Genomic DNA, 12,275 nt, shown 5'->3' on the forward strand with positions numbered 1-12,275 from the left:
CTTACAGTGACAGTCAAAGTAGGCCATCACTGTAAATAAGAATTTGTTCTTAACTGACTTGCCTAGTTAAATATGTATATATATATATATTAAGACAGTAACTAAAGGCTACAATGGGTCCTTTATAATGGGCCTGGAGAAAGATATTCAAATGTTTGTTTCCTGGTTTGACGTTAAAATCACACGTCATGAATACTGTGTGGCTAGTCGTGCCCCTGCAGTGCCTGGTCGTACCTTGTGTCAGCATCTCTCCAACCCACTAGCGCTGGGCTGAAACTGCACTGTCTCTTGCGGTAAGAAGCCCATATAAAATAACACGTTTTGGTAGGGCATTTTACAGAAAATGCATGGAAATATTTGTGTGTTTGTTACCTAATTTATTAACGAATGTTTATTTTTTTTATTGAACAAAAGTTACAGCACTTTACAAAACTCACTATAGAAGTATAAACCCATTTAATTGTATATATTGTATCACTAGGCTATTGATCCAGAATAATAGCCTCCTTGTCCACCCTATAAATTAGATTCTATTGACCTTGATTTTTTTTTTAAGTCAAAACTACTATTTCAATGTCACTCTGCAGACGTCATATCTCATTTGCAGCATAGGCTACGAGATTTAGTTCATTTCACCCAGACTTTCTATTTATAGTAGGCCTATAAATTGTGGAACCGGTTGACCGTCATATTTCATTGTATCCTTTTCATTTTATCTAAAGGATAATAGGCTATATCAATACTTATATTAAGGTTTTATTATTTCCATAAATAATAATCAAATCATACTTTGAGATGTGCGAGTGGAAACGTCAGGACTGATGGATGACACGATGAACTCTGCCGCAAGCGGCGCTGCGGATTTTCCAGTGGCAGCATCAGACAATAGCACAGCGAGGAGGCAGCATCGGGCTCCCTCGCCGACCAAAATCCGGGAATGCGCCTCAAAACCTGCCCAGAAATCCTCCAGCAGATCCAAAAATATAGTTTCCAAAGGAGGATCGAGGAATAAGGTGGTAAACGAGGGGCTTAAGACCGCTGTCGTGAGGGAGAAGGAGATCGAGAAATGCGACGTGGAAGCTTTTCACTCAGATGGTACTGAACCCGATGCTGTCAATTGCAATGCAAAGAAGGCGGATGCTAGCAGAGGGGAAGGTACGGAGGAGATATTTCACCAGCCGATAGATTCTCAAACCCGTCGTTCCTCGTTACGTTTATCCTGCCTCAAAGGCGAGTCTTCCCAACATATTGGGTCATACCGGCCAGACGGCTCCAGCACCGCGGGTTCGGAGAAAGGGAAAGCGAAGAAGCGGGGAGGGGAGGCAGTGACAGCATCAGCAGGCAACCGCAGGAATAGAAGCGGGGAATACGTGGGCTGCGTGCCGGGCCTTGGTCTGTGGAGCGGGGGTTGCTTGCAGACTGAACTCATCCACTTCCACCTACATAAGAAACTGAAGAGAAGCGTCAGTAAGATGCACACCAAGGCAGAAAGGGCTCCGGGCGCGGAGGCCTCGGCCGAGACGGAACCGGCTACAGAGGCCATAGAGGCGGAGCCCGTGACACAGCAAGACGAGGGCCCGGAGGACGAGCTGGAGAGACTGGTGGATGAGAATGAAGATCTCAAGGTTTGGCATCACTGACATACAATTCATTATGTTCAATGTATGCAAACACATTGTTGGTATGGACCACTTTTTGTTTGATAAGATTGATTGTGAAATCAGGCCTATTCCCCAAATTTGGCACTGACATAGCCCTATGCTCATATAATGCGTTTAATGCATGCTTAATGAACTATTATCCATAGTAGGCCTAAGTGAAAAGGTAGACTTATTTCGTGTTTGAGGATAACACTGCAACTGAGTTTGTATTGCTGACGGTATACCAGGCATATTCCCCAAGGTTTATCATTAGGCTTATACTGGAAAACAGTATGTTGATACAATGAAGCAAGCATCTTTTTTAGCCCACAAGTAGTCTAACTGAACAGTTATTATTCTTTCCATAACATTACAAAGAACGGATGTATAAATGTGTCTACTTCCCTTGGTTTGTTATTGATGCTTGCGAAAGCTATCTGATTTAGGTAGGCCTATAGCTTACACAAGCCAAACCCTTCCTCCCTATTCAGAACAATAAAAAGTACCATCCTGTGTTTAGCCTACTTCTAATCATTGATTGACATACAGATGTAGGATCTTAATTTGAGCCAGTTTGCTACAGCAGGAAAGTAATTCTGCAGCAACAGGAAATGTGAATTGTTATGTGGATTATAATTAATGGACATTTTTGTAGGGGTTGATACATTTTACAAAAGGCATAATCAAGTGGAAATTACAAACTTTAGAAGCCTTTTTAAACCTCAAATACAGGACAACTTTTGCATTTCCTGCACAGCAGGACAGTTCTCCAGCAACAAGATGATCAAATTAAGATCCTACATCTGTAATAATGACCCTATTGATCACTTCAGATTAGTTTGTCCCTATCCAATTACATCATGTTCTGAGGACCTAAACACTCAACACCAATAACACTAAAGTGTGAGCCCCACGTACCCTGTAGGCTACCAGTGCCTGACTGACTGATCACTCCTATTGATGTCCCAGACGGAGATCGAGGAGATGAGGACGGAGATGGACGAGATGCGTGACACCTTCTACGAGGAGGACACGTGCCAGCTGCAGGAAATGAGGCGTGAGCTGGAGCGAGCCAATAAGAACTGCCGGATCCTCCAGTACCGGCTGAGGAAGGCTGAGAGGAAGAAGCTGCGCTACGCCCAGACAGGAGAAATCGACGAGGAACTACTGAGGAGCCTGGAGCAGGACCTGAAGGTAGGGAGAGAGGGAGGGAGGAAGGGTATGTAGGCTTGATATTTAAACAAATGTATTTAATTAGTTAGTTGATGCGCTGTCCACTCACCTAGATAATTGATTCAATCAACTTTTAATCAATGTCCCTAATTCTGTCTAATGCAGGTAGCGAAGGATGTGTCTGTGAGGCTCCACCATGAGCTGGAGAATGTGGAGGAGAAACGCACCAAGACAGAGGACGAGAATGAGAAACTGAGGCAGAAACTCATTGAGGTGGAGGTGACCAAACAGGCCCTTCAGAATGAGCTGGACAAAGTCAAGGAGGTAAAGAGCACACACCCACAGTACACTATATAATCTATACAGCACATATATTGCTATAATACATATTACATAGGGTTATTCTGTTATTCAATTCCTAACAGTCACAGAAGAGAAGAGGAAGCAAGGAGGTTCAACGGTCTGACAAGAAGTCTGCCCAGACCCCAACAGAGGTGAGGGCTCAACATGAAATGGTTTTATCCTAGAAAACAATAAAAAGTGATTTTGTTGCAAACACCAGCGAGAGTTGTGTCTGCTGTGCTGTACATCTGAAATTCATCTTCTTTCCACTTCCCCCTCTCTCAGGACCACAACGAGGACCTCAAGTGCCAGCTGGCCTTCATCAAGGAGGAGGCCGTGTTGATGAGGAAGAAGACAGCTAAGATCGACAAGGAGAAGGACCGGCTGGAGGCGGAGCTACAGAAGTACCGCTCCTTCTACGGGGACCTAGACAGCCCCCACCCCAAGGGTGAGGCCGGGGGACCCCCCAGCACCCGTGAGTCCGAGCTGAAGCTGCGTCTGCGTCTGGTGGAGGAGGAGGCTAACATCCTAGGGAGAAAGATTGTGGAGCTGGAGGTGAGAGAGACAGGATGTGATGCAGAGGGTTTGATGTAGGTTGTATGATGTATGTCATCAAAGAGACCAGGAAATAAGTTTGCACTTGGGAACACAACTGTTCCAAGCATTTCTGTTAGTTCGGTTCAGAAGCTGCTTTCAGAGAGAGGATGCTAGTGATTCATAACATAACTGATCAATTGTTTTTCATGTCATGTGTTTCCAGGTGGAGAACCGGGGACTGAGGGCCGAGCTGGACGACCTCAGGGGAGAAGGGGAGGGAGAAGGGGGGTCCGGTGGCGGGGCTGTGGGCAGGGTAGGAGTGGGCCGGGGCCATGGGGAGGCCATGACAGAGCTGAGGCAGCAGCTGCAGCTGGTGGAGGACGAGGCAGAATTACTGAGGAGGAACCTGGCAGATGCTGAGGATCACAACAAGAGGGTGATGGGAGAACTCAACAAGCTCAGGTTTAAGGCTGGGACCCACGAGGGAGGAGCGAGGCATGGAGGAGGGGTGGCAGGAGGAGGAGGAGTAAGCATAGAGAAGGCAGATGCACTGCAGGAAGAACTGAAGACGGCACGGCTACAGATTAATGATCTCAGTGGGAAGGTGGGATGGTTTTCCATGCGTTGTTTTCCCCCTTTATTTCTGTGACATAACATACATCGAAAGTATGGTATATGTTAAGCAAAAAATATATGGTCATAAACATAGCATGCCTCCTTCATCCTGTCCTCTTCTCTCTCCCCAGGTGATGCAGCTGCAGTATGAGAACCGTGTTCTGCTCTCCAACATGCAGCGCTACGACCTGGCCTCCCACCTGGCCCTGAGGGGGTGCACAAGCCCCCGGGACAGCGATGCAGACAGCGACGCGGGTGGGACCGGCCCAAGTGTGCACCGCGAGAGTGATGATGACTCCTCCTCCTCCCGTGTCCTGCCCCCGCACCGCAAACGCGAGGGCCCAGTGGGCGGGGAAAGTGACTCAGATGAGGTGCGGAACCAAACCCGCTGCCTCACACCCACCCGAGGTCTCTACACACCGCCCCCAGAGGTCGCCACCCGCTTCCTGCCTCGCAGCCCACGGGATCGCCAGCAGATGATCGACATCCGGGTGGAGGCGGAGCATCTTGGCAGGACCATTGACCGGCTAATTGCCGACACAGCAACCATCATCGCAGAGGCGCGAGTGTATGTTTCCAATGGTGACCTGTATGGGCGAGGCAGCGGGGGTGAGGAGGAGGATGAGGGGGGGAGGATCAGGGAGCATGAGCTGCTGTACAGGATCAATGCCCAGATGAAGGCCTTCAGGAAGGAGCTACAGGGCTTCATAGACAGACTGGAGGTGCCCAAACCTGAGGACAGGGAGGAGGAACCACTTTCGGTAAGTGTGTGTGTGTGTGTGTGTGTGTGTGTGTGTGTGTGTGTGTGTGTGTGTGTGTGTGTGTGTGTGTGTGTGTCTGTTCATAAGCCATCAAAGACCGGACATGTTAGCCTTCTACCCATTTTTTATTGATACAGGTTGTGTCTCTGTATTTGAGGTGTAGAATGAGGTCCAGCTTTAGCAGCATGTTGTTCTCTGTAAGTCTAAGCAGCCGTGCTGTAATCTTATTGTTAGGTTAAGTAGACTATCACTCTATTTGAGTGTGTGTTTTAATTAAAGAGACATAAGACCTGGCCATAAGCCACTTTCAGATATGGTTTGGCTGTATCAGCATAGTCTCTTCACGTGTCCCTGACCATTGAATATTCTGCTGAATCTATTTTCCTTCTTTCTCTGACCCTATTTTCCCTCTCGTTTCTCCTCCGTTGACACTCATGTTCTGTTCTTCCCCTGCCCAGATGTTTCAGCCCATCATTTTACTCATCCTCATTCTAGTCTTATTCTCCTCCCTCTCCTATGCCACCATCTTTAAACTTGTCTTTCTGTTTACCCTTTTCTTCGTCCTGTGATCCCGCCTCAATAGCATAGCCACATCCTTTGTTTGTTTGTTTCTGTTGATTTTTACATTCGTTGTCAAGGTCAATGCACAGGAGCCTCCCTATTCAAGCACAGGCCACAGTCACGTAACTGGATATACAGTATGCTTATGTTCAACGCTGGAGACTACATTACCCACTACCCACCACTTCCTTCATCACCCCAAGTAAAGGTGAGTTGGCTAATGACACCTGTTTTGCCCAATTCCAAAATCAAACCAAATAGCCATGAAGGTAGGCCACCACCTTACCATCTAAGGTAGCCTAGTAGATAAGAAATGTACCCTCTGATAGGCAAGGTGGAATTTCCTCCTCATTGTTTACACAAGTGTAAAATATCAGATTTTAAACAAACATAATAGGGACAATGCAGCTGAAGGATGTTTGACCCCAACAACATCTTATTTTGTAACAGATTGTGACAGTGCTGTGTTATAGTCTTTTTCAGATTTAGCCTATAGGCCTACATTAATCAACGATTATGCTGCTTTTACCTCAAAAAGGTAAGAACAAATGTGTTTTCTCTCCTCCTTCCTGTCCCCATACTCATTCTGGTAAATGAACGAGGAATGAGTAGGCTAGCTCCTATACTGAGGAAGAACGGGTGACCATTGTCTTCCGGACATCGTACCAATAGATTTGAGTCAATAACACGGTCACGCAAAAGGTTCATATCACCTTAGTCTGAGGATTCCCACATTCCTATCCACACCAAATATATTTTGGTTTTGAGCTATCAGATGCGTTTTGCAACGCTTCTTGTTTATGTCGACAAGTGTCAGTAATCTATTTGGGTCAGAACCGAGCGGGGATCGAATGACGCGGTCGGTGATATTGTGCAACCTTCACCAACAGCAAATTGACAATATGAAAACAAATAAACTGTAAAATAGTGGTGAAATAGGATCAAAGTACCTGCCAACGCGCCAGACATCCAGTTTTGCGGCGTAGCCTTTCAAATAAAAATATTAGCGCAGTTGTCACATATCGGTAGTCTACATTTTGGCATTATAAATTGTAAACAATTACGAGTAGCTTGGAGTCACAAGACTAAATCTGCCAAGCACCCCAAAGCGGAGTAGCAACAGGGGTGCCAATTGGCTCAGAGAACGGCAGCTAAAATAGCTATGTAAACACTTTCCCTCTCTCCATTGCTTTGTAATTATAGACGGGATGGTGGTGAAGACAGTCGTGCTAGAATACATTTGACATTATCATTCTTGATCCTGGCCCCAGTGACGCGGCGTAAATACCAGACGCACTATAAAGGCAGGGTCCCCCTCTGGAACAGAAGTTGTTTACCCTGGGGGGAAAAAGGCACCTGCTCCGGATTTAACCCCGCTGCCTAGGCGTGACAAGAGAGAGCTTCTTTAAATCCAATCCGCGCGACTTTACGTAATAAAGAGTGGAGGCAACCGAAAGGGAGAGCTGCGGAAGAGGGGAGCAGAACCGCCCCCGGGCAGACACACAGCTTGCGAGTTAAAGAGAGGGTCACTGTGAAGACCTTGGCTAGACTCAAATCTGGATTCATTTTCTGCTATTATTTATTATAAGTATCTGCCACTGCAATATACCTCCAGTGATTGGCAATAAAATCGTCAAGGAAGATATTGCACAGCCAGGTAAGGCCACACGCAGAAGTTAATATTTGATTTATTTTGTGGATATATATTGAGCGTTCCATTAAGTTTTGTTGTACGCATTGTTTTACCCATAAGGCTAATTGCGCATCTATACAACTTTGGTTTCTATCAACATAATCATTGGACAGAGGTAAAACATTGTAAAATATAACCTTGCAGATCCACTGTGGGCTTTGTGTATTGGGTCACATTTGATCAACCTGTGCCTTCCTTATGGTCCTTTTTTTACGCGCCTCCAAATAGGTTGCATTTGGCCATGTGGGGATTTCTTTATTAGACACCTATTAATATAAAAACATACGCCATGCACATTTATTCTCTCTCTCTTCCTCCCTCCCTCCAAGTTTACAATGCATAGTTACAGGTTTATAAATATATCCGTACTCTTACATTGGTGTTGGTGTTCGGTACTTTCGAGAGGCTAATCGCACTTAATCTATAACATTCGTTGATAGCAAACCGTCACCCTTGTAAATGTACTGGATGTACTGTAATAAATCACTGCAGCGATAGGCCTACGGAAACCCCGTGAAAGCCATGCCAATATTGTGTGGCATATGGTCAATTTTCTAGAGGTGAGTTGGTAATGCAGCCAAGTTGGCACTGACCTTATCTTTTAGCGTTGACACAGAGGGCACAAATGCCCATTGTGCGCAATGTGTGAACATTTAAAAAATGAGGAATGCATGTACATTAAAATGGGTAATGGCTGCCGGATATGTGCATGCCCCTGAAGTTGAAATGTATCCCAAATTCCACTCTAGAAAATTATGAAGGACATAGGGAAGGGTAGTCTGGTTGCCATCTCTGATCAGCTATAACATTCCACTCCTTGCCAGTCCTATCATTTTCCAAATGACAGGAGTGGCAAGGAGTAGAATGTTAGCTAAAAAGATTGGTACCCAGACTAAGAGAAGGGTTGGAGCAGAGGGGATGGTGACCAAGAGCCAAAGAGTGAGGTTGTCACAAGCAGAGTTGGGGTAGTGAACTACATGTAGTAATTTAACTACATTTTGCAATAGCTTGGTGGAATTTTAACTAAATTCAAATCTTGGTAGTGTTTTCAGTAGTTAATTGCTTTTTTTGCCAGGTAGTGGTGTAGCTAACTACTGGAACTACACACTACACATCAGACTTACCTAATTTTCACTTGAAAAATAAATGACACATTCGGTTAACAACTGACTCCAGAGGGATCTAATCTTACATTTTGTAGTCTATGACATTTCATATTTAGATATGATAATTTATCACGAATGAATGAGAGGGCTTGCCCAAAATATCTGGCCTACAGGATGTGAAAGATTGGAATGTGCCAATTGCTTTGAATCTTTCCATGAAATCTGCTAAATGCATATTGAGACCCTTTGTTTATTGGTTGATGTCCACATGGCCAATGTCCTCTAGTTCTTCCATGTCTTATCGTCCACAATAATCATCTCTCTCGCTCTCTCTCCCCCTTTGCAGTTTTCCTCCAACATTTCCACACGTTGGTGACCCCATCAAGACAGAAAGACGCTAGGAAGTTGAAACAGAAAAAGAGAGGAAGTTAGGCAGTTGAAACAGAAGAAGTTTCTGACAGGAAGTAAGAAGCTGCTGCAGGAAGTGGCCCAAAATGGAGGCCATCGAACTACAGCACAGTCTGAAGCGATCTGGAAGGGGCTGGGGAACAGAGAGGGGGGAGCTTCTGGACAGCTTCGACTCGGAGATGCAGGAATGGGAGGACCAGCTGCAGGACATGCAGAGGAAGATAGAGGAGGTGAGGGGTCAACCACGGTCACATACAGTCCAACATGCTCTTGCCCAGTTCTGACATGGTCAAACAAGATCCTAGGTAGAGTAATATTACCTGACATGGGGTTCACTACATCAGTAGTGTGAACATACTTGTGAATATTTTCACTTTGAGATAATGTCTTTCTCGTCTCACAATCTGGGTCGTTCCTGAAGAGTGTTTAACTGGTTGTGTGTGTGTGTGTGTGTCTTAAAATAAAGTGTTGGCAGCACACCCCTTCCTGCGACCCCATGCATTTCTGGACTAACGATACAGACACGCGTTAACAAGCTAATTAAACTGTGATGTGCTGACAGACAGTCAGAACACACACTGTGAAAGTTGATACTAATGAACGCATTAAAGGTTGGAGTGGCAAAGTAAGCACACACTCACTCCACCTTAAGTAGCAGATGTGCAGATTATAAAAAATAGTTGGGTTGTGTAACTGTTTTGGCATGGTGCGATGGATTGCGTGAACAAGGCCGGTTGACATTGTCATATGTACAGAAGGGTTTTGTGTACATATTGCTATACAGTGCTTTTGTATTGACATTTATGTTTTGGAATACGTCTACGTTGTAAGTGTAAGGAATTGTTGTATGTATAAAACTTGTGTTCATGTTGTAAATGTAGTCTTGATAATCATCATAATGTTTATGCGCATATTTCAGCTTTACAATGAGGTGCAGGCTCGTAGAGGTGGAAATTATGTCACCATGGACAACAGCAAAAATGATAGGATGATTGATTTCGGCCGTGGGCATCATGACAACGGCTTCTGTGACCCGTATGGCAGCCACATCAACGCCACCAAGGACCACCCCAGTGCTGTAGACGGTTTTAATCACGGCCCCAACGGTTACGGCTACCCCGTCAACCATCAGAATGGCGGCTATGGTTATCCCCATAGCAACAGTGCGGGGGAACTTGGAGACTTGTTGCAGGATTATTTTGGACATGGTCACGGAAAGACCCGGAAGACCAACTCCGCTATCAACAATGTGAGTAGCTACAGTAACTAAGGGTTACAGTCAATAGGCAGCCCCATCCGGAAACAACTTTTATCCTATGACTCACCCCTTTGGTGTTTGCAGATGGGAAGAAATCTGATAGGTGAAAGCAATATGGTAGAATCTCCCCTTAGCTCATTGGAAGACTAGATGGGGCCAACACCATAATGATTACACCTATTTGGTTCCTTCAAGTCTGCCAGCACTGGAGGGGCAGGGGATAGGCAGGGTTGTTTTCAGGAATATTAATATAAATAGATTACATAGAACTGGTATGGCTTCATACTCCACTGGAAATTGCATCAGCCATGCCAGTGTGGCTGCACAGCTGAATTTGATATACTGTATCTATGATATTTGCATTATTTTGCTTCACTGATTATTTTCCCTCCCAGGTAACCCTTGTCCCACTTCTCTCTCAGCATCTGAAGGAGATCACTAGAGGGAGCCAGGATCAGTCTGTACACCAGGATGAGATGAAGAGGAGGCCTGTTGGGAATGAAAGGTAAGAGACCTTTCATACAGACATCATTTTGTGAAGTTCATTTTGAGAAAATAATTTTGAGAGTTCAATCCACCTATGCAATTCCTTATTTTAGTTATCTTACTGATGCCATTTTTTGCTTGTTGATCTGTTCTAGGATTAGTAAGGTGTGGTTTGCGGACGAGGAGTCTGAGAACAGGAAGAACAGGGTGTCACACAGAAAGAGTTCCCCTTGCAGGGACCTTAACAAGGAGAACACAGGGGCCAATCCCCCCCTCAGACAGAGAGAAGGTCCTCCCATACCCCCCCGATCCACCTCCCAGATGGCCCCTCCCGACACCTTCTCCCCAGCCCTGGACAGGAAGTCCAATGCCCCTGGGGTCCTTGTGGACAGGAAGTGTGGTAGCCCCTCGGTCCTCAGGAAGTTTGGAGCCATGCTCCAGGAAAACGAGGGCAAAACCCTCACTGATACCGGAGTGGTGACCAACCAGGTGCCTACCGAGAACAAGTGCCCCACCGCCATCTGTCAGCACAAAGGGCTGGGCGGCAGCAGGACGACTGGGCGCGTGCCTGTCCAGAAGTGCCAAGCCGATTCCGTCGTGCTGACAGCGAGGATGGACTGCAGCCAAGAACGAGGGGCAGTGAGAGACTTTAGGAGAGAGAGCCAGCTGGGTGAGGGTAGAGGGACCTCAATGGGTAGCTATGCTCACCCTAAAGGACTCCATGCAGGGGGTCAGAGGAGGATCCAGGTAGGAGGCAGCCCCAAGCCCAAAGCAAGGGCTCTCGGCAGGGCAGACAGAGACATGGGTCTGGTCCAGGGGGAGAGGGCCAGGAGGCCTGCACCCCAGCCTGGGGAACCCAGAGTGGACTACAGGAACCTGAGTGGATCCTATGTTGGTGCTCAGATGATCCAGAGGGGAGGGCCAGTTGCAGGTCAGAAGAAGGACAATGGACTCATTGAGCTACTGGATATGCTGGACATTGAGCACGAGTACAGCTCCTGCCCCCAAGCCGCACAGACGGCCTACAGACAGGACACACAGCAGGTGAAATAGGCATAGCAAATAGTGCTTTGACGAACACACACACAGTCTTGACCTGACCAACTTGTATTGTTTCTCTCCAGATGAGCCCAGCCGAATCATTCCCAGCAACCCCCACGAGGAACTTCTCTCGTCCTGCTCGTCCAGCTAATCAACGTCCTCCATCCAGGTGGGCTTGCTGTGCCCCCACCGCCTTGATCTCTGCCCCCTCCGGCCCAATTTCCCACCCCCCAAACACCTTGGCACGCACTCCTAGCCCGATAGCAAGAACCCCAAGCCCCACCCTGAAGCAGCAATCTTTCTGCTCCTATTTGCTCCACACTGAGACTGCCATCATGTGAGAGACACCTGCCCTGCCCCCCTCTAAACCCTGCCTCCCCTCCCCCAATTCAACACACAGGACTCAGATGACATAGTCCTGCCCTCTCTGTAAATACTAAAGACTGTTCCTTCTATCTGGCTTTAAAAAAGTGCTTTAAGAGATTTTCTATGAGATTACCCACATGACTGTATATGTGTGGTCTATAAGAAACAGAATGGTTGACTCCTGTTCAGTCTCCGGTGTTACTGTGGCCTTCCCTTCTCCTGTGCCTAACTTCCTTACGTCTTCATTTCTTTCACTCTCTTAACTTCCCTTTCTTTCTTTCTTTCTTT

General features: G+C 46.4%; 1 protein-coding gene across 3 annotated transcripts; it reads left to right on the plus strand.

The window, feature by feature from the left end:
• Window positions 1-722: 722 nt before the first annotated feature.
• Window positions 723-8,926, plus strand: LOC106607941 (microtubule cross-linking factor 3). Of its 3 annotated transcripts, XR_014392726.1 has the most exons (10): window positions 724-1,625; window positions 2,610-2,834; window positions 2,979-3,137; window positions 3,239-3,307; window positions 3,441-3,710; window positions 3,916-4,296; window positions 4,439-5,068; window positions 5,707-5,837; window positions 6,103-6,167; window positions 8,775-8,926. XR_014392726.1 is itself a non-coding variant. In XM_014205438.3 (8 exons), the coding sequence occupies exons 1-8, from the start codon at window positions 822-824 to the stop codon at window positions 5,635-5,637; spliced, it is 2,649 nt and encodes an 882-aa protein (XP_014060913.2). In that variant the 5' UTR covers window positions 726-821; the 3' UTR covers window positions 5,638-5,651. The 3 variants fall into 3 exon arrangements, 1 of the variants encoding a protein (XP_014060913.2); XR_014392727.1 differs by having other exon boundaries at window positions 723-1,625; window positions 5,707-6,167; XM_014205438.3 differs by lacking the exons at window positions 5,707-5,837; window positions 6,103-6,167; window positions 8,775-8,926 and adding an exon at window positions 5,527-5,651 and having other exon boundaries at window positions 726-1,625.
• The last annotated feature ends 3,349 nt before the right edge of the window (window positions 8,927-12,275 follow it).

This window comes from Salmo salar, chromosome 06 (genome assembly GCF_965601325.2).
Source record: "Salmo salar chromosome 06, fSalSal1, whole genome shotgun sequence".
Classification (NCBI taxonomy): Eukaryota; Metazoa; Chordata; class Actinopteri; order Salmoniformes; family Salmonidae; genus Salmo; species Salmo salar.